Below are 21,803 nucleotides of genomic sequence, written 5' to 3'. Positions count from 1 at the left end.
GGAGTGAGCGACGTATGCAGGCCAAACATTTAGATCATTTGTATAACGAAAATACAGTGCTGAATACTTCAAAGATCGTAGCCTAGATTCCTCATCTCCTCGAGTATAATATACAAACCATCATTATACTTCCCTTTGCATAAGACGACAAATGTGATTCACACAGATTTTAAAAAGCAATTATGACTTTTATTGCAGGCTAGCCTACAACTGAAGTGTTGCCAAATCCTATGATTCAGGGTATTTGACCATACAAGTCAAAGGGCACTTCATATTAGTACAGCATAGCCGTGTATGTTTATAATAGCCTACCCTAAATATTCTATGTAAGCTCGTTTGCAGGCTCTGAAATCACAGTTAGTCAAATGCGATTCATATAGCCTATGATCACGAACTATGAGTCAGTTATCATTTTAATTAAACTGTGTTGTAAGTCACATACGTATTTCAATGTGTCAACGCTTTTTATCATTCTAATATTGTAAAATTGCTGATGTTAAACTGGGCATGCGCGTTTCGAGCCAGTCGTAGGCCTAGCTGTTGTTCCAACTGAGTTCAGCCCCGCACAGCGGAGCCGTCTACTGCTCGCGATAAATTGGAGCAATAAAATCCCGACGGACGGACAAACATTCAAGGTACGAGAGTGACATTTATCATAACATATATGCAATGTGTTCGATTGTTGTTGTCTTTCGGAGTAGTGGTATTGCGAAGGAATAAAGAGCAGTTTTTCTTGCTATGCTTTTTTGATTCATAAGGCCTGGTGACCCACATTCCTTATGTAGAAGAGAAATAACCGGGGGGCTTGTCCTTACTGTATAACGCGCCGCAAATATCATTACATGTAAAACGTTCCTCGCTTTGCTCTCTAACGTTTATATTTGAATGACAATAACATATTTAGCTGTATAAATAGCCTGCTTCCTTTACAGTTCCCCTGGTTTTTTATGAGAGATAAAACACGTTAGTTTCGGCTGCGTGTAGCCAACTCTCAGATGACAGCTCGCGCACTTGAGCTCTCTGCCGTAGCTAGTTAGCTAACATTTCATGTCTAAGTGGTGCTGACTTTGTTAAAGCGTGCAGTCACAGGGCACCTGAGTACAGTGAGTATTGAAAGTGGTTGTTATTGTTTTACCTGGGCAATGTTATTGGAGGGGAATTGGACGTTGAGTGCAAAGAAATCCAATTGACCTCGAGTGCTTTCTCTCGCCGTTCTAAAGGATGAGGGAGCAACCTGTAGCAGACCGAGTAAGCGCCTGTGCGCGAGGAGGCATAATCAATAATCAATTGGCTACATATGTGACTACACCGGATGTGATTTGATTATCAGGCCAATACTCGTTTCACATTTTCCTTGTTGTCATGGCACGAAACTGCATCATACCTGAGTATTTCGGGTATTAGCCTTCTAACTTTCTCTGCAAACGATAGAGATGTTTAGTGTTTTCAGAACATTTAGCAAGTGTTTGTTGACAGTTCCATGTACTCGACATGGAACGTCGGGTTTATTAGGCTAGTGCACATTCAAGGTGCGCAAAGTTTGTGTTTAGGTTAAGAATCTTTATGACGAGACTGATTGTCATTATGCAAAGGCTATAGCTGGATTGCTACTCATTGGGTTCTGCTCGGACTCCGAGAAGCGACTTTGGCCACGAGGTGAAGCTGGGACTACGCTAGGGAAACTAGGGAGGCTTACAGGAGAGGAAGCTTGTGTTTATATTTATATTGAGTTATTTAGCAGACACTCTTATCCAGAGCGACTTACAGTAAGTACAGGGACATTCCCCCCGAGGCAAGTAGGGTGCTCCAAATGCTCAACTGGGGGTACCTCATAACCACACAATCACAACTACATATCCACACAACCCAACAACGACGTAGTCACACAACAAGCTAGGGTAGTGACCCACCCCAGTCCTTGACAGGTGTCTGACTGATTTTGATATCGATAAAAAAGCGGATCCTGGGTGGATCCTGAGGGTCTGTCCATGTTTCCCTTCTTGTGCCAGCCCTATGTGTTTTATTGTTGCCTTGAATAGTGGGTTGACTGTGCACTATGCTGAGTCATGTTGAGGAGGTAGAAGCAGGTGACTTGGGACTTAGAAAGCCATTCGGAAATGCTTTGTTTATCGGAAGCAATAAAGTCTCCCTTTGGACTGGGCTCGTCCTGAGTTCATGTGGAGGTGACATTTCAGATGCCCTGAGGGGCCACTTCCTCCTCCTGCTCCCCTTCCTCCTGCTCCTCCTCCTCCTTCTCACCTTCCTCCTACTCCTCTTACTCCTCCTCCTGCTCCTCCACTTCCTCACCCTCCTCTTCCTTCTCCTCCACTTCCTCACCCCCCCCCTTCCAACATAGGGTCCTCCTCCTCCTGCAGCCAGTGAAAGATGCTGCTGGTTTTTTCAGACATTCCCCTCTGCGGGCTTTAGGATGCAAACACCCAACAAAGAGTCACTTTGTGGCCCTGGAGCATAGTGAGTGAGTGGGTGAAGGCACAGCTGGCTGTACAGCTCTGGGTCTTGGGCAGCCCTAACGCTGCTTCACACCCTTGTGTATGTCCACGGATCTGTCCCCCGAGGGTGGGCGTGCTCCTGATTTCCGTGCTACACACTGATAGGCTGCCGTGCAGGAGCTGTGAAACGTCTGCGTTCTGATAAAACGCAGTCGTACGTTTGGATTGCATTGACGAGTTAGTGACATTTGTTGAAAATACGCAATGATGAGCGTACCTTTACACACCCAGAGTACAGTATGTAAGGGTTTTCAGGCCCTTAGAGAGAACAGCGGAGACAAATGGTTTCTAGGTGGAGTTTCCGTGGACAATGTCTTTGTGAGACTGAATTAAAGCTTAATGTCGTCTAAAGCATAGGTGATCAAGGTGAAACGACAGTTGAATAATGAGGAAGCCCAGTCTGGCCGGGCACGCCCCTATCACGGTGTGGATGTCAGGTAAAGAGGTGCTGTTCTTTATACCTTCTGTGGGCGTGAGTAAGCCTGGGGAGCCTGGTGTTTGTTCAGTGTGTATATGCGCCTGCTAAATGAAGACCTTATTTGTTGTGTGTGTGTATGCGTCTACAAAATGGAGTACTTTGTGTTAACGTGCGCGTGTTTGCTTGTGTACTTCATAGCCTAATGTGTATTTGACAGTGTGTGTTCTGAGGCTCTCCATGACATCACACTTTTCTGTGTTTATGGGTTGTCTGGGTATGGGCTGTGTGCACGCGTTGGAGTAGTGAGATGTTCTCCAGATGTTCTAGTGGAGTAGTGAGACGTTCTCCAGGTGCTCTAGTGTAGTCGTGAGATGTTCTCCAGATGTTCTTGTGGAGTAGTGAGATGTTTTCCGTATGTCGTTCTGGCACAGTGAGATGTTCTCCAGGTGCTGTAGTGGCACAGTGAGATGTTCTCCAGGTGCTGTAGTGGCACAGTGAGATGTTCTCCAGGTGCTCTAGTGTAGTCGTGAGATGTTCTCCAGATGTTCTTGTGGAGTAGTGAGATGTTCTCCGTATGTTCTTCTGGCACAGTGAGATGTTCTCTAGATGTTCTAGTGGAGTAGTAGGTTCTCTAGCTCTGACACTGACTGGCCGCAGGTCGGCTGGTTGTTGGAGCTTAGTGGGCTCTGGTTACCTTGGTAATATCTTCTAACATCAGCTCTCACCTGGACACTGCCTGCTCTCTCTACCTGCCATCTCTTCCTGCTCTCTACTTGGCTGTCCAAACATGGAGCAAACACCTAATAGGAATAAGTCAATCAAATAATAAATCAATAAATCGCTGCAGGGGATGGAGGGAACACGGAGGAGGGGAAGAGGGAATGCTGTCAGGGATGGAGAGAGGATCCCGTGCGGAGGAATTCAACTGAGCTATTTTTACCCGTCATGGTGGTACGGTTGCTATGGCGTTACGGATCCTGCGTGCACGCGGTGGAGACGAGGATGCTCCATCCTCACAGCTCTGCTGACCTACTTGTGAGCCGTCTGGTGAGGGGCGTGTGAACACGGGATGGCGGAGAGGAAGCTGAGGAAATATGAGACGTGTGGCATGTTGGGTTGGCTGAAGCTGCCGGCTCCCTGAACACTTCTACCCTCCTGTTCTCCTCCCCACCCATCTGCCTCCTTGTCCCCACCCTCCACCCTGCTTGTCCCCCTCTTCCCCCTGCTCTCTCTCCCTCTCTGTCCCCACTCCGTCTCTGTCACCGCTCTCTCCCTGTCCCCTCTGCCCAGCTCTGTCCTCAACCCACCTCTCTCCCCTGCTACTTCCCTGTCTCCTCTCCACCTCTCTCCCCTCCCTGTCTCCTGTTCTTTGGCTCCTCTGGGTCTGCCTTTACTCAGCGTCATAGGTTGAGGAATGCTGTGATATGCCAAACTGGGCTACTGTTGGCTGCTCAGGGCTAATTGCTGCTTGTTCTGAGGAGGGATTGGCTCCTAGGGATTTGAACATTGATTAATCGAGTATTGTGATTGTACAGAGCAGGGCGGTTAGAGTGGAAGGAGTAGGAAACTAAAAACTAGGTCATTGGGTCAGCGGGTCAGTGAAGCACTGTGATGTCACAGTTACACAACTATAGCCTAGAACTGCTGCTGCACTCTGGAGCTGTCCTCTCCCTACCTCCTACTTTCTATGATGCTGTCTTATTGTTTCCTCTCGAGCGGTCTTCTTCCTGTTTCCTGCTTCATCTGGAGCTGTACTGCTTCCTGCTTCCGCGGGTGCTGTCCTTTTAGTCCTTCCTGCTTCCTCGGATCTTGTCCTCTTCCTGCTTCTTCTGATGCTGTCTTCCTGTTCCCTGTCCATTCTTTCCAATTCCTGTTTCTCATCTCCATGGTTATAACCTACTGCTGTTATTATCCAGGACTTCTCCAGTCAACAACAAGCAATGTTTCCACAGATGACGCCTATGAATACATCTGTTTGTCTCTCCTGACACTGGAATTAATCCTGGAATTAATCGCACAATGAGTTCAGGTCTAGTTGGGGCTCTGGCCAATTGTCCACAGGCCCCTTACCCAGATGTGTCCAGGCGAGCGTTATGCCATGACTGAGGGTCATTATGTTATAAAACCTGTTTGGAGACCTGATTCTCCGTGGAGTTTTGTGTTTGTGCCTGAGCCATTTAAGCGTGCAGGTCGTGTCACGTGCGGCGAGGGACTCGCGTGCAGCGAGGCCGTCATAGCTCGGAGTCAGCGGACCGCGACACACTTCCTCCCAGCGCCTCCTTCCCTATCCCCTCGTTCCCACAACGGAGCTCTCTCTCTACCAATCTCTCTGGGGTGCATTAAGCTGGTACAGTGCAGTCAAAGGTTTTGGACTGCCTTCACAATCAAGAGTATTGTATCACACAGACTCCTGAACATCAGCCACATAGCTTGGTGTTGCTTACTGATCCCCGACATGGACTCATATCAAGCATGGGATCTATTTGACGCTCATAAAATGTTTTGGACGTCTTGGACTGTTGCTGTATATACCCAGGTCCCTGTTTAGGCTGTGGGATGAACCTCCACTGTCGTTGAGCAACTTTTCTCTGCAATGAAACATCCTGCGTTCAAGCCGATTTCCAATGTTGACCCGCATGACTTGACACCATGAGGCTGTCAGTCAGAGCAGAAATACTTGTGGACTTTTGTGGGTGTGTGTTTGTTTACAGGGTTTTGTGCGTATACAGTCTGTGTGTGTGTGTGTGGAGACAGTGCAGGGTTGTGTGTTTGCAAAGCTTTGGTCATGTGGGAGTCAGGGGCATGTGCAGGCTGTGTGTGACTTGGGGTCAAACGTTAATGTGTCCCGTGTTCTTTTCCAGATCCGAGAAGCAACAAGGAGTCTTCCGGTTCTGTGTGGGTTCCCAGACAGAACATGTGACTGGTGACCTTCCTGTGCGTTTCTCAAGCTAGATCTGCTGCTGGACCTCAGACTGTCCACCCCAAACCCGGGACCACTGACCTGTCCTGACCCCCTGACCTGTCCCAACCCCTGAACTTTGACCTCCGACCTGGCAGGTCCTTCCATGTAGCTGTCATGTGGTACCTCACCACGCGCAGCAGACGGAAAACACAGCACAGCAACGCCTTCCTTGTGACCTCTGACCTTTGACCCGGGAGCTGGCCAGTGGTGAACCCTGCAGCGCTTCCTGCTGTATCTGTCTAGCACCGACACAGCCCCCCACCCCCTCCCCGCCCCCTACCCCGCCCCCCAACGCCCTCGCCTCAATCCAGCAGGACAAGAGGTGAGACCCCATGCAACAAAACATTATACAATTATTTGAAATATACCTTTTTTATTTTATACAATATTATTCTGAAAGTGTACCAGTATAAGTATAAACATACATACATATATATTTAAGTTGTCGTAAGTATGGGAATGTACATTTCAAGTACACGTCTGTAGAAAAAGATGAATGTGACGTTCTTTCATGTATGGTTTCACCTCCTAGGCTTGTTCACCAATGTCTACCTCACGGTTAAAAAAGCCCTCTCCACCACGGCAACCCTGAACAGCCCACAACATGACCTCTAGCATCGACCGGTGAGTCAAGCATGCCACTATGCTTAGTGCACAGTCACACTGCACCAACAATGTCCAACAAACACCAACAAACATTCCAAACATTGTCTGTTGGCTCCACAATGGATGGAAAGATGACTGTCATTTTCAAACTACCCCATCAAACTCCAATAGGCATATCACAACAAACCAAACAGAACCCAACAACTGTTCACTGTCCTTTACACCTCTAGTGCTTTTCATAGTTACAGAGTACAGTATTTCTCATAACTAGAGCCAGCCTGGACTGGGGTGAATGAAGCTACGTATCCCTGCAATGTGGAATCTCCTGTCCTAATCCGAGGATTAGCTGACAGCTCGGACAAGCTCCATTTTGAGTGTCTTGTTGTTGCTTGTGATTTTGTGTGTGCCCTCACAGTTGATATAGGAGGCTAGGATTGAATGACTAGAGTCTGGGATGGGGGCTGGAGTCTAGTACTAGGGTTGGGACAAGAATCTGGGGCTAGTGCTGGGACTAGAGTGTGGTGTTGGGACTGGAACTAGAGTCTGAGGTTGGGCCTGGGGCTAAATCAGGGGCCTGTAGGTAAAGTGGATGAAGGTTTGTTTGAATTGTAGTGTGTGTTTGTAAGCATGGGCTGTGCAACAATAGATAGCATATTTGCTGACACACCCATGCCCTGGGTCTAGCCTGGGTTACACCAAGCTGGGTTAGTCTAGCCTGGCTCCATCCCTTAGAACCTGGGTTAGCTCGAGCTTGGTTGCGCTCTAGCCTGGGCTAGTCTTACCTGGGTTAGTATTACCTGGGTTAGTCTAGCCTGGATTATTCTAATCTCATATGCATATCAGTTTGCGGCCGAGTGCTAAACCACAGAGCGAATGACACGAGCAGGTACATGCATGTGGCCAATGCCAGAGGGCTCTGGTGGTGACTCACGTCTGAGGGGGAGGTGAGGCGTGACCTAGCCTGGCTCAGCTACCTTTCTGTGGGGCTGGAGGGCTGCACCCACTTCCCTGCTGTCATGTGTACAGTCACCCTACCTCAGGAAGGGCCTACTGTTCATCAGCAACACGCCCTTAACGTACACAGAGACTAGCGTCACTGCTCTGGCATCTCTTTGTTCCTCCCCATCAAAAAAAAAATACAGTTGACCACCACACACAAAAAGCCCTCCAAAATACTTTTTCTAAATTTGTAAGAATCAAGACCAAGATAAAGAGTTTAACAGTGCGCATATATATATATAAACCACAGTGGTCTACCTGAAAAAAAAGTTTGGAAGTGTCGTTACCCTTTAAGAACGCTCTGTGTTAGAGTTCTAAAAACAGTTGGTTGTGTGACGCCAGTCTGGGTCAGCTGACTAAACACGGGTCTCCCCTCTGCACCCTTGTTCTGTCCTTATGGATACCAGCTGAGTTACTGAGCACAGGGTCCATTGTAAATATAGCCTGGCTATGTCCAGCGCCCTCTCCTGCCAGGGCTGAGTAACACTGGAGGTCGTTCTGATGGGAAGCTGCATCAGGGTTCATTAGGGTTCATCCTAGTGTGAAACTGCATCGGGGTTCATTAGGGTTCATCTTAGTGAAGTTGCATCAGGGTTCATAAGTGTTCATGTTAGTGAAGTTGCATCGGGGTTCATTAGGGTTCATCTTAGTGAAGTTGCATCAGGGTTCATCCTAGTGTGAAGCTGCAGGGTTGTGTGAGGTTAGCATGCCACTGTTTCAGTCCCTGTGTGTGAACGGTTGGTTTGTGGATTAAGTGCTGTTTGCCTTGCAGGGATGACGGCAGTATCTTTGATGGATTAATGGAAGAAGATGAAAAAGACAAAGCGAAACGGTGAGGTCCTGATCAAGAGAAGCTGCACTGTGGAGTAGAAGTAACCATTGCTGTAATATTTTAAAGATTTGTTTTGTTAGAAATATTTTTGGGCATTTACGCTTTAAAAAAAAAGAATGATAATGACAGTATGAGAGAGACAGGAAAGGCAGGGGGGAGACAGAGAGGATTACACGCAACAAAGGGCCCGGCCTGGAATTGAACCCGGGGCACTGTGGTAAGACCTCAAGTGGGGTTCACGTTTTTCCTCGGTGAGTCACCGAGATGCTCCTGTTGCAGAAATTTTACATTTGATGAATTTGGCAGACACTTTTATCCAAAGTGTCGTACAAAAAGTGCCTGTAGAAAGTAGGGATGAAAATGACTGTGTAATGAGCGGACATGAGTGGTTCCACCCGTCTGAACTCTGAACCCCCAGCGTGTCCCGGAACAAGTCTGAGAAGAAGAGGAGAGACCAGTTCAATGTTCTCATTAAGGAGCTGGGCACCATGTTGCCTGGCAACACACGCAAGATGGACAAGTCCACCATCCTGCAGAAGAGCATTGACTTCCTACGTAAGCATAAAGGTAAAGCCCTGACCTTGACCCCAGTAACCCTGACCCCTGTAACACAGAGCCTCACCCCTGCAACCTTGTTCCTTGACCCTGTAACCCTGACCCTGAGTGTATGTATTCAATGTGCCGGTAGTCATGAATGTCATCTCCCCTGTTCAGAAATCGCTGCTCAGTCAGAGTCCAGTGAAATCCGCCAGGACTGGAAACCGACTTTCCTCAGTAATGAAGAGTTCACTCAGCTGATGCTGGAGGTGAGACGCTTCAGTGCTTCACCCACACGTCACAACGTCTCATTCTTCAAGCGGACAACATTCATCCAGCGCTGCATGCATACAGAACGTACAGAAGATCAAGCACCCAAAGGGCAGAGCTCTACCAGTGTTTCATGAAACGACTCATGAACGACTCTTCCCCATGTTGTGGTGTGTAACGATAACTGATGTGTCTGGCAGGCTCTGGATGGCTTCTTCCTGGCCATCATGACCGATGGAAACATCATCTACGTTTCTGAAAGTGTCACCTCGCTGCTGGAACACCTACCTGTGAGTATCCTTTATAAGAATGGTCTGTAGCTAAACCAGCAGGGATGCTGCTGTTCTGCTGTAGAGTAACGACTGGAAGGACGAAACCAAGGCCAACTGTAGGCAGATGTATGTGACCTTCCTACGTCAGTAGTCCAAAAATGTCATGTGTGTGTGCATACGTGTGTGTGTGTGTGTATACGCATGCGTATGTCCGTGCGTGTGTTACAGTCTGACTTGGTGGATCAGAACCTGCTGAACTTCCTCCCTGCGACGGAGCACTCTGATGTGTACAAGGCCCTGTCTTCCCACGTCCTGGAAGGAGAGCCGCTCACCCCAGAGTACATGAAGAGTAAGTAACCTCTCACCCTAAACCAGACCTGGGCCTAATCCTAGTCCAGATAGACCAAGGTCGAACCCGAGTCCAGGTAGACCTGGGTGTGAATAACAGGAGTGTCTGGTTTTGCAGCTAAAAACCAGCTGGAGTTCTGTTGCCACATGCTCCGAGGAACCATCAACCCCAAAGAGCCTCCCGTGTACGAGTACGTCAAATTCATTGGGAACTTCAAATCCCTGAATAATGGTGAGTTCATCTGGTCCTCAGTCACTGGCTGGTGCGCCTCCGAACCAGGCGAAACTGTCGTTCCACCTATCAAATCCAGTCAGATTTGATGTGCAAAGCCCTCTTCTTACAAGCCAGAGAGAGTGTCAGAGAGGGCTCCATACAGCACCAGGCCTACCTACCCACCCACAACCTGTCTGTTCTACCTGCAGTGCCTAATTCTACTCTGAACGGTTTCGACGGAGTCATCCAGCGATCGCTCCACTCGTCGTTTGGGGACCGAGTGTGTTTCATAGCGACTGTGAGATTAGCCAAACCCCAGTTCATCAAGGTAGGGAGTCCCGATCGTACCGTACGTTTGTGTCTGGGAGTATTCCGCCGGGGGGTGCGCGTGGCATCACACCTTCCCTCCGTGTCTCCGCAGGAGATGTGCACGGTGGACGAGCCGAACGAGGAGTTCACCTCCAGGCACAGCTTGGAGTGGAAGTTTCTCTTCCTGGACCACAGGTGCGCTCTGCACCCCGACATCAAACTCGTATTGGCGCAAGCCATTCCCCCGAGCAGCGTCCTCTGTGTGTGTGTTCCGAGTGGAGTGACGGGCGTGGTCGTTTACCTCCACAGGGCGCCTCCCATCATAGGCTACCTGCCGTTCGAGGTGCTGGGGACCTCGGGGTACGACTACTACCACGTGGACGACCTGGAGACGCTGGCCAAGTGTCACGAGCAGTGTGAGACTGTCTTCCCGCTGCCGCGCCTGCCCAGGGCTCTGCTCCTCACGCACTGGGTGTCACTTTGCGCTCGACTCACCCTGCCTTCCTGTCTGGCTCTCCTCTCTCCCTGTCTCCCTCTGTCTCCTGCACTGTTTCTCTTTGTCTCTGTCTTTCACTGTCCGTCTCTCTCTCTCTCCCTTCTCTCTCTTTATCTTTCTCTCTTTCCCTCTCTCTTTCTCTCCCTCCCCTACAGTACTGCAGTATGGGAAGGGGAAGTCGTGCTACTACAGGTTTCTCACCAAGGGCCAGCAGTGGATCTGGCTGCAGACGCACTACTACATCACCTACCACCAGTGGAACTCCCGGCCCGAGTTCATCGTCTGCACTCACACGGTGGTGAGGTAAGACATGACCACCAAAGTCACGCAGGAAGAGGTGGCCCCTTACAATAGGATACGACTGCAGTGACACAGCAGGGTACAACCATATATACCAATATAGGGGCCGCTGTGTGAGCCGGTGTGCCAGTGCAGCTGCCGGGGTGCTGACGAGGGCGTTGTGTGTGTCCCGTGTGCCGCAGCTACGCCGAGGTGAGGGTGGAGCAGCGCAGGGAGCTGGGGATCGAGGAGGCCCTCCCGGAGATCTCTGCAGAGAAGGTGACTAAGACGCGCTGTCGAGCAGGATGCTGTGGTGGATAGTTCTGTACAGGATCCCATTGACCTGTCAAATGGGGGGAAAAGGAGGTGTTTTTGTTCTGAGTTCTCGATGTGAGTGGGATATGTGCCCTGGTGACTGCAGCGTGTGTGTCTGATTGGTGTCTCCAGCAGGGTCAGTGTGTGTGTGTGTGAGTGTGTCTCTGGTCCAGCAGGGTGTGTGTGAGTGTGTGTGAGACTGGTGTCTCTGGTCCAGCAGGGTGAGTGTGTCTGACTAGTGTCTCTGGTCCAGCAGGGTGTGTGTGTGAGTGTGTCTGACTAGTGTCTCTGGTCTAGCAGGGTGTGTGTGAGTGTGTCTGAATAGTGTCTCTGGTCCAGCAGGGTGTGTGTGAGTGTGTCTGACTAGTGTCTCTGGTCCAGCAGGGTGTGTGTGAGTGTGTCTGACTAGTGTCTCTGGTCCAGCAGGGTCAGGACTCGGGCTCAGAGTCTCAGCTGAACACGTGCGGTCTGAAGGAGGCGCTGGAACGCTTCGACCGCAGCCGCACGCCTTCCGCCTCCTCGCACAGCTCCCTCAAGTCCTCTTCCCACACCGCCGTGTCCGACCCTGGCTGTAAGACACGCGCAGCGTCACACACACACACACTGTCACATTCACACCATACTGCACGCCTCATCATCATCACCTTCACACCACCCACAACACAGCCCTCCTAAATCACCCCCACCCCACCAGTTCCTCAAAAATAAGTGTGTGTTTGTGTGCCCCTCAGCGTCTCAGACCAAGGTGCAGACAGACAGAACTGCGCCCGCACGCCAGCCCGCCATCGAGAGAACATCACAGCGGAGGTCGTCTATCAGCAGCCAGGTTGGTTTCAGACGACATTGCTGTGTGGTTGCATGAGATTATGGGGTGGGGGGGGGTCACGGGTTCTGATGTGGCGCCTCTGATTGGCCTTCTACAGCAGTCTATGAGCTCCCAAAACACCGGGCAGAACACGGCAACGTCCCTGGTGTCGCAGCAGCAGCAACAACAGCCACAACAACAACAACAGCAGATTCAGCCAAGTATCCAGGTGAGATCCACTGAATCGGCGCTGTCCTCCTCCAATGTTGGATGGGATCGAGACCCCGAACCTCGAACACGCCATCCCTCCCGAGGGATGTCATCTAGACCCTGCCTCCTAACTCTCTCCTCTCCTCCCTCCGGCCAGCCCATGCTGCAGTTCTCCAGCCAGATGGACGCCATGCAGCACCTGAAGGAGCAGCTGGAGCAGAGGACTCGCATGATCGAGGCCAACATCCAGTGGCAGCAGCAGGAGCTGCAGCAGATCCAGGACGAGCTCCACAAGGTCCACGGGCAGGGCCTGCAGGTGAGAGCACAGCCACAGCAGCGCCCTCTAATGGGGCTACGGGCGAGGGCATGTGCGTGCCTGTGCGTATGTCCCAGCCTGACTCTGGCTTCCCTCTCTGGCAGATGTTCCTGCAGCCTGGCGCGGTGCAGCTGGCTCCGGGGGCCTCCGTGGCTCCGGGGGGCGCTGTCACCATGCAGGGCCAGGTGGTGGCAGGCCTGCAGAGCGCACAGCAGCCTGCCCAGGCACAGGGCCTGCTACGAGAGCAGAGCTCAGCCCTCACACAGGTCAGTCCAGCCCTCCACACCTGTGTCAGACAACTCACTGTCTGTCTGACACACACACATCCTCCTTCCACATACCTCATTCCAGTATTCCTGAAGGAATTAGTAGGAATGTACACCTCTAGGACACAGAGCTGACTGTGTGTGTGTGTGTCTCTCAGAGGTCGTCCCTTCCCCTGCAGGCCCAGCAGGGCGTTCTGCCTGCGTCTCTCTACAACACCATGATGATCTCTCAGCCCGGCCAGCCCGGCGTGGTCCAGATCGCCACCAGCCTGGCCCAGAACTCAGGCCCCAACGCCGCTGCCGTGGCAACCTTCGCTCAGGACCGCTCGGGGCAGATCCGGTACGGACCCGAGTCAGCGTCGCAGCGGCTGTTGCCGTGGAGACGCCGAATCCCCCAGCACATGTTACAGTAGCTACTACTCACAGTACACTGTAAATGCACTCTCTTACTACTGCCGTTACTCTCCGCCTTTCTCTCCTTCGTTCAATCCCTCCTTCTCTCTCTCCCTCCCTCCCCTCGCTCTCTCTCTCCTTTCCTCCTCTCCCAGGTTCCCTGCTGGATCACAGCTCCTGACTAAGCTGGTGGCCGGTCCAATGGGGTGTGGAGCGGTCATGGTTCCGACCACCATGTTCATGGGTCAGGTGGTGACTGCATTTGCGCCACCTGGAGGCCAGACACAGACCATCAGCATCGCCCAGCAGCAACCCCAGGACCAGGGGCAGAACCAGGTGCAACAGCAGACGCAGAACCAGGGGCAAACGCAGGGGCAACAGGCTCCAGGTGTGCAGCAAGGCCAGGCCCAGCTTACCCAGCAGCAGCCCCAGTTCATCCAGGTACGCTCTTACCCGCCTGCTCCTCTCTGCCCTCTCCTGCTCCTCTCCCCTCCTTCCTCTCACACTCCTCTTGTCCTCCTCTCCCCCCACCCCCCAGGCTCCTCGTCTGCTACATGGGAGCCAGCCCACCCAGCTGATCCTGCAGGCAGCGTTCCCCCTGCCCCAGCCCGGGGCCTTCAGCACTGTGGCCCAGCAGCAACAGCAGCTCCAGCAGCAGCAGCTCCAGCAGCAGCAGCAACAACAGCTCCAACAGCAGCAGCAGCAGCATCAGCAGCAGCAACAACAGCTCCAACAACAACAACAAATTCAACAACAGCAACTCCACCAACTTCAGCAACAACAACAGCAGCAGCAGCAGCAACAACAGCAGCAGCAGCAGCAGCTCTCCTCCCACAGGGCAGACAGCATGCCCGACCGCTCCAGCACACAGCCTCAGTAACTGGGCAACCACCTAACACACATGGACTCCATGGTATGTGTGGTGGAGTCTAGTAGAACTGGAGGAACCAGATGTGAGTTGGAGATACCGGGGTCCAGGTGTGAGACGGAGACTCCAGAGACCCACGCCTGAAGAGACACCCCCCAGAGAGAGAGGTGTCCAGGCCAGAGACTCGCCCCAAGTCCAGGCCATGGCTCCAGACTCCCACAGCAGACTCTCTCCTTGATACAGATTCTTGGCCCTGTCCGCTACCACTGGTGTGTCGGGTCATTTCAGTGCTCCAGTGTTGGGCTCCTCAGAGGGCAGACTCTCCTGCTGACATACTGTTGTTGTCATACCGATTCATGGGTCCGAAAAGAATTTTAGAAAAAGTGGATTGAGCTGTGATTGTACACATATGTAAAATAATATGTAAATATACTGTATGGACAAAAAGATAACTAATATTTTATATGATGCTGCATGAAATTAAATGTGTGCTGTTATTTGTAGCGTTGGATATGCTGTTTTCTAACGGGAGCAGAGAGAAGGTTTGGACTGTGCAGCAGAGTGACAGCTGCAGTCTGTGTCACAGTTTGTTTAATACTCACTCTGTCTGCAACTCGACTGAACATTATCGATCTACATCATGGTTACAGACATGTTTTAGACATGTAATATTTTTATACAGTGTAGTGTTTTGTAGGTCAGTACATACAGCTCTTAATACCGAAAAGACTGAGATTATTCTTTTACCTCCAGGGTTGTTACGATGGCGAAAGTCCAGGATGTTACCCAGGTGACACTCCAGGATGTTACCATGGCAACGCTCATGGATTAACGCCATACATTTCCTGTCCTAAAGATGTCATATTTTGCAATAGGAATAACCTCAGATTTTGTATGCATTCTATCATGTTTAAAACGGTCACAGTTGATCTCTTAACATATTTATGTCACTGTTGCCAGTGATGTTGCGGTGCAGGATCACAAGTTTGCACAGTAACAACTTCTGGGTTGACAACTTCATGTTGCAGTATCTCAAGTTCACAATGCAGGAACCCCCCCACCCACCACCGCACCCTCTGGCGGCTGTAGCATAGACACAACTCTGATCTTGCAGTTCCCAAACACGTTTGAACTCAGTTGTAGTTGTAAAAGCAGGCTGAGGACTGAGTGGTCTTCACCTCAGCAGGACTGGCAGTGTGAAGTTGAATAAGACACCCGCAAGGCTGGTCTCTCTGGAGAGACATGGGCCATTCATGCAGAGAGACCAGTTAGACAGCCTGCCCTATGCAGGTCCTGGGGTACAGGGTGACGCAGTGCAGCCCTTGAATGTAATTCAATATCACTGACACAATTCTTTTGCACAAAGACAAAATCATGACGGACGGGCGCGGGGGAAAAGTGATCAAGAGACAGACGAAGGATTTGAAGCGACACGTACACCTGGACGTGTGTGAATAAAATCATGGTCATGTCAAACTGTCATTCCCCCGCCATTTGCGACAGGAAACACCAACAGAGCTTTTAAACAAACTGACACACATGCACTGTGCAGGCTGTTGCTTGGAGATGGGACTGCAAAACTGAAAGCGTTTTTATTTAATTGGATTTTACTGTCATCGTCGACATTTGTTTGTTACAAGGGCCCAATAAATATGAACTATCTTCAATATTTTATGGTCTAAAATTACCATTTGGAAGTAGCGTGTGATGAGTAGGAATACCCGTTTTGAAAAACCCACCACTTGTCTCCATGCACCATGTGACAATGTTAATTCACATTTTTACTCCGGGTAAGGATGCAGAACTTACCATGAACCTGGAAAATGCTGACTCAAAACACATCTGTAATGGTGGTTTACTGCTGTTAAACAGTTCGATCAGTCTAATCACATTTGATCAGTAGTCCTTTTTACAAGCAGTGTCGCAAAAGGGCTTCCCAGATCCCCACTGATTAGTACCCGTAACCAACCTTAACCAGGTCCCAGATTTCACCTACAAATGCTAGTAAATGCTTATGTCTGTAGGATAGTCCCACGCTGCATGAATTGTAAGTGGTACTGTCATTCACAAACAACATCTGACTTCAGAACAGCCTGAATGAGAAGGGCTTTATTGAGCTCTGAAGGACAGGCGTTCAGGAATCGAAGGTACATCGATGTGACTAGCACTTTCGTCTCTACGATACAACCTGTCAAATATTGACAGTAGCATTACCATGTACACAGGCCACAAAATATACCCACTCACCTACACTCTGTAGCCTAAAAACACAAAACAATTACAGCACAACCATGAACCATAATCTGTGCTCCAAGAGTTGTAAAATAAATTAGAAATGATGCTCAATAAAAAGATGTAACTTAGTGGCTCAGGGTTTTTACAATCTCTTTGTTGCCAAGTGTCCTGTTCTACTGGAGGTGACCGTAAGGAAAGGATGCCTGATTTGAACACCAGTGTTGCTCAGACAGTGCAGAGGAAGTGTAGCTGCAGTCTGACCTGAGGAATGGAGTTACAAACCAGCGGAGTCACCGTTAAGAGTTATGAACCAGGCGAGTCATGGTTGGAGGTGTAAACCCCGCTTGTGTTATCGACACCTCAGGTCCACAGGACAAGTGGCTTTGTGTTGCCATGGCAGCAGAATGCTAATGGGAGAAAACAGAGGAGCACTGGCTGGGGAGGACCGGAGATGCACAGGTCTCTGGAACCTGGACTCGGAGGTGAGGGGTGAGGGTTCAGACTCGGGGAGGAGGGTGGTGCGTGGGGGGGAGGGAGGGACATAGGGCTTGGGTAAGGGGCGGGTCCTCCAGAGGGCTATTTTAAATCACTACGAGCCAGGATGCATGTGGTCCTGGGAGGGAGGCAGTAGAGAAAGGCCTGACAGGGGGAGAGGTATGCTTGGCTCTTGGTTCAGACAGCTGAGGGATCAAACACTGAGTAAGACAAGAGGACAGCATCCACAGACAGACACGCGCACACACACACACAGCCTCAAATTTCTCACATACACAGCCTAACATTCTCTCACACACACACAGCCTAACATTCTCTCACACACACACACACAGCCTAACATTCTCTCTCACACACACACAGTACCCTGTCACATATACTCGCTCACAAAGAGAACAGCCTCTCTGACTAGTCTAACAACTTTTACAGGTATGTACAAATTGAGTGTCGAGTCCTGCTTCTCAGAGTGCAGCGTCCGGCTTGATGAAGAGTGCCGAGAAGGCGAAGCCCAGGAAGACGACGCCCCCGATGATCGTAACTGCGGAACCAAACAAAGAGAATATGAAGGAACCACGAGCAGACAAGAGACCGGCTGGCAGGGAAACCACAGCTGGCAGAGAGAGGGGTTACCGGTTCGGACGGAGATCTTCTGGGCGATCATCCTTCCTCCGACCACGGCCAGCCCGGTGCACAGGCAGTGTCCCAGGGTACCGCCCACTGCCACTCCAAAAGGGTCCTGAGGGCGCAACACAATAATAGGAGTTAGGTGGCTGAACGGTGACGGAATCGGGCTAGTAATCTGAAGGTAGCCAGTTTGATTCCCGGCCGAGCCAAATCACGTTGTGTCCTTGGGCAAGGCACTTCACCCTACTTGCCTCGGGGGGAATGTCCTTGTACTTACTGTAAGTCGCTCTGGATAAGAGCGTCTGCTAAATGTAATGTGTCGATTTATGCTCAAATATCAATACTTTAATGAAGCAAACCAAAGGGAGGGTGTTGCTGATGCGCTATACTCATAAAACTAATGGGTTCTTGTTGCATTGCTGTTGCAACGTTGCTGTTGCAAAACGTGCTGAAACAAGCACCAGGCTCCCTCAGTTTCTGGCGCTAACTGCCAAAAGGCTCGCCGTCTCTACTTTTTTCTAACCACAAACCAGCGCCATTTATTTTGTAGTCTTACATGTATGGGTAAGGACATCATCCCCAGGCTTCATGAATTTGCGCTCCATGCTTACAACGTCGACGTGTCCTATGGATATAATTCACACCGTGTGGCCAGGACCCACCCTGCTCTGTTTCTGATAGGCATGTAACGTCAGTTATAGCTGTGCTCCTCTCATAGGATTGGTAGGTGAAATCAATTGACCCAAAAATATTAATATGCATGCAAGTTCCCCCCCTTATTTTTCTTCTTGCGGCCGCACGCCGGAAATCCGGCACGGTGCCGGAATACTTTAAGCCCTGGATCAGTAGAGAGCTCCAGCTCAAAGCTTGGGCTCTGGGCCCCAGACTGACCTCACGGGCGGCCAGGATGATGGTGGTGAGCTGGGAGCGGTCGCCCCACTCGGCCAGGAAGGTGAGGGTGAGCGCCTGCAGGAACACGGGGGAGATGAGGTAACGCCAGCGGCTCTGCTGCACCCCGGCGCCGGCGCCCATCTCCACGTCCGACATACCGTTCTGCTGCTTCGACCTCTGGAGCTGAAAGAGTCCCAACGTGAACCAGACGCCACACCAGACCCAGAACTACAGCCGAGCTCAGACCAGACCCAGAAGACACCCCCGAGCCAGACCACACATCTCCATACCCCCTTCTCAACACACACACACACCCACTCCACCCATACCCCTCCACACACATTCATACCCCCCCTCCCCTTCTCTCCTCCACCCATATTCCCCCCTTCCTCCCCTAACCCCTCCGCACACGTCCCTCCCTACCTCCCCCCCCCACACACATTGATATAATACCTTGACCAGGCATGACCCCACGGCTTCCCGGCCCTCACCTCCTCATCCTTCTTCTTGATCTCAGCCTGCACCTCCTCCAGCTCCTCCTGGCCCTCGTCTGGGCTCATCTTCAGCCCCTCGCGGAGCATGCGCACCCCGAAGATGGCAAACAGGGCAGTGGACACGTAGTAGGTGTAAATCCTGGGGATGATGGTGGTGGCGTAGCCAAACAGCACTGAGACACAGAGACAACAGTTCAGTTTAACTACATGCTCTTTTGGTTCTTTCCTTTGCCACTTATTTTGGTTCTTCACAATATGTGTTTCATGTTTTTGGCTACTCGCAATGTTTTGGGGCTATCTTGTTATTATCAGTGACCTATGCACTCTGTAAAGCTCTCTCTTGGAAGTCGCTTTGGATAAAAGCGTCTGCTAAATGAATAAATGTAAATGTAGAGTTGTGGTTACCGCTGTGTATAGAGCAGTTCAATTTGAAGTTGATGTTTTGGGTAAAAGCGCCTGCTAAATGAGTACAGTAACAGGCAGACCACACGCTTCCAGTATAGAAGCCCTGACAAAACCCAGAACACACACACAGTCCAAGGAAGCACCACTTTAGCAAATCTCGAATCTATCGTGGGTCTTGAGACATATTTGACCCTCTCCATTCATCCTACCACCCCTCCATCGCCTCACCAACCCTTCCCTCCTCCCATCCCCTCTTACCTGAGAGGCAGGTCATGAAGCTCAGAGCAAGCATAGCCCCGACGAGCACGGTGAACCTGTTGTACCGCATGGCCATGATAGCTGCGATGAAGAACGTCTTGTCTCCCAGCTCCGACACGATGATGACGGAGAAGGACGCAACAAAAGCATGGATGAAGCCCAGGTTGCCTTTGTTCGGATCATTTTCACTTCCAACTACACTTATAGGGTGTACTGTGGTGACTTTCTGTATGGAGGGAAACCAGCATGTTAGCTAGTATTAGCTAGTTGGCTCTGTGTGTTGATAGCAATTCCCTGTTTTGCTCTAAGCAAAACAGAAGAGTTGAGAAAATGTTACAACCTCATAATTTTTTCGCCATCTAGTTTGTAATGTTAACAACAACACTTAGCTAATATATATAAATGTGGTTCTCGTCATATTACCAATCAAAACATAACACCAAACCTATGTAAAGCCGCTTTCTCACTACACATTGAGGCCCCAGCTACAATGCAGTCAGAAAGACTGTCTTGTCCTCAAAACAGTAGCTAGCAACCATTAGCAAGTTAGCCAATTAGCCAAAACAGGTGTTTTGGTTAAAAAGCAGGTAAGTGTACCTCTTGGGGCAATTGTTCCTGTACGGGTTTATGTTCCTCCGGGGTACCAGCAACTCCAACGGAGAACAACACCAGAACTACCCCAGCCAGCAAAACACACATCACTCTTCTGTTAGCGCGTTCATCCCTTCCATCGAACAGGAAAGGCATTTCAACAACGCAAAGCGCGGAGATTAGGCTAGGCTCGAATAGATTGGTGTGGAAAGCGTCTTTAAATGCGTATTGAATAAGTATTGAATAATAAATATGAAGTCTTCAAGAATAAAATAAAAGTCAAATAAAGCTGCACACCGCGAAGCTACTCGTCAACTTCACGGTATGTTTTCGACTCGGAGCACATCTAGTTGGTGACATGCTACTTACAAGAGGAGGAACTCTTGCAGTGGTACGACCAGAGAAACGACAACGTGTAAGAAACACTCTGACGTAAACACTCAGCATTGCTGCAATTGGACACTTGACCTGTCAGTCACGTGTCATGGAAAAAAGTGTCGTGTTTGCCAGACGTGCAGAGAAGAGAAGGAAGTTACCAAGAAACGGCTGATTAAGTTGTAGATAAAGCGAGAGGCAGCTAAATCTTTTTTTGCGTTTTGGACGTCCATATGGACGTCCATAGACTGACGGCGATGGCTGCTGATCTTTGCATGGATGGACGGACGGCGATGCTGTTCAGAGTGCCGTCCATAGAGGGAGCATATATTTTGGACGGCGTCATAGCCGTCCATATGGACGGCGATGCTGTTCAGAGTGCCGTCCATAGAGGAAGCAGATATTTTGGACGGCGATGGATTAGCAGGGACGTCCCTCGTGCCGTCCATAGAGGGAGCAGATATTTTGGACGGCGTCATAGCCGTCCATATGGACGGCGATGCTGTTCAGAGTGCCGTCCATAGAGGGAGCATATATTTTGGACGGCGATGGATTGAATGTTTAGCAGGCTGTTGAGCTAACAGAACTGCCGAAGGCTACCATAGCATGTAGCTAGCTACATTAACTTTGGATGACTCAATCTTTTGTCAAGTTAATTTGTATGAATTGCATGTTAGTGCAATATTTACGCCTTTATTCTGTTTTTTTTACATAATCAGCAGTATGATCTCATGACAATATAGACTTGAAAAACAATATGTTATGGTTTGGGTTTGCCTATAGGCTACATTTATTTTAATTATTTCGAGAATTGTTAATAAAGACTCATTTAAAATGTTAACATTGTGTTATGACCCTATGAAATACATTGCCATTTAGGTCTTTTAAACCGTCAGTTTAAGTGTTTTATGGGTGGATTTGAAGCCACCAGTCAGTAGCTCCAATCTTGCGCACGAACTTTGCGCACGGAGACAAACGCAAAACAACAAACACTCGCTTGGAGCGGAGACCAATGCAAAACACAATACGATGTGTTGAGCCAAACCAAAGCCGTCAAAGGCTACCATGAATGTAGCTACAGCAACCGTGGATGACTCAATAAGTTTTGTCACGTTATTTTGTATTAATTGCATTTAAGTGAAGGCTATATATTTACGCCTTTATTTTATTTTTAACATACAAAAGTAGGCCAATCAACAATATAATCTCA

General features: G+C 49.9%; 2 protein-coding genes across 5 annotated transcripts; one reads left to right on the top strand and one right to left on the bottom strand.

Moving 5' to 3' along the window:
- Nucleotides 1-529: 529 nt before the first annotated feature.
- Nucleotides 530-15,892, top strand: clocka (clock circadian regulator a). Of its 4 annotated transcripts, none has more exons than XM_047036742.1 (22): nt 530-635; nt 5,790-6,212; nt 6,423-6,514; nt 8,268-8,327; nt 8,746-8,894; nt 9,042-9,133; nt 9,335-9,424; nt 9,635-9,755; nt 9,873-9,986; nt 10,178-10,296; nt 10,390-10,472; nt 10,587-10,693; nt 10,929-11,076; nt 11,256-11,331; nt 11,794-11,938; nt 12,099-12,193; nt 12,291-12,401; nt 12,540-12,698; nt 12,803-12,964; nt 13,123-13,304; nt 13,513-13,798; nt 13,896-15,892. In XM_047036742.1, exons 3-22 carry the CDS (start codon nt 6,495-6,497, stop codon nt 14,235-14,237), a joined length of 2,661 nt encoding a protein of 886 aa, XP_046892698.1. In that variant the 5' UTR covers nt 530-635; nt 5,790-6,212; nt 6,423-6,494; the 3' UTR covers nt 14,238-15,892. The 4 variants fall into 4 exon arrangements, with proteins under 4 accessions (XP_046892698.1, XP_046892699.1, XP_046892696.1 ...); XM_047036743.1 differs by having other exon boundaries at nt 11,791-11,938; nt 13,144-13,304; XM_047036740.1 differs by having other exon boundaries at nt 11,791-11,938.
- A 415-nt stretch (nt 15,893-16,307) lies between these two features.
- On the bottom strand, nt 16,308-20,608 carry tmem165 (transmembrane protein 165). The gene is made up of 6 exons (XM_047036744.1): nt 20,225-20,608; nt 19,628-19,853; nt 18,962-19,137; nt 18,471-18,653; nt 17,586-17,691; nt 16,308-17,493 (listed from the first exon to the last, which is right to left on the bottom strand). The coding sequence occupies exons 1-6, from the start codon at nt 20,372-20,374 to the stop codon at nt 17,417-17,419; spliced, it is 918 nt and encodes a 305-aa protein (XP_046892700.1). The 5' UTR covers nt 20,375-20,608; the 3' UTR covers nt 16,308-17,416.
- Between the last annotated feature and the right edge of the window lie 1,195 nt (nt 20,609-21,803).

The sequence above is a fragment of the Hypomesus transpacificus genome, chromosome 16, assembly GCF_021917145.1.
Source record: "Hypomesus transpacificus isolate Combined female chromosome 16, fHypTra1, whole genome shotgun sequence".
NCBI lineage: Eukaryota > Metazoa > Chordata > Actinopteri > Osmeriformes > Osmeridae > Hypomesus > Hypomesus transpacificus.
This window is presented reverse-complemented; position numbering and strand designations above follow the sequence as displayed.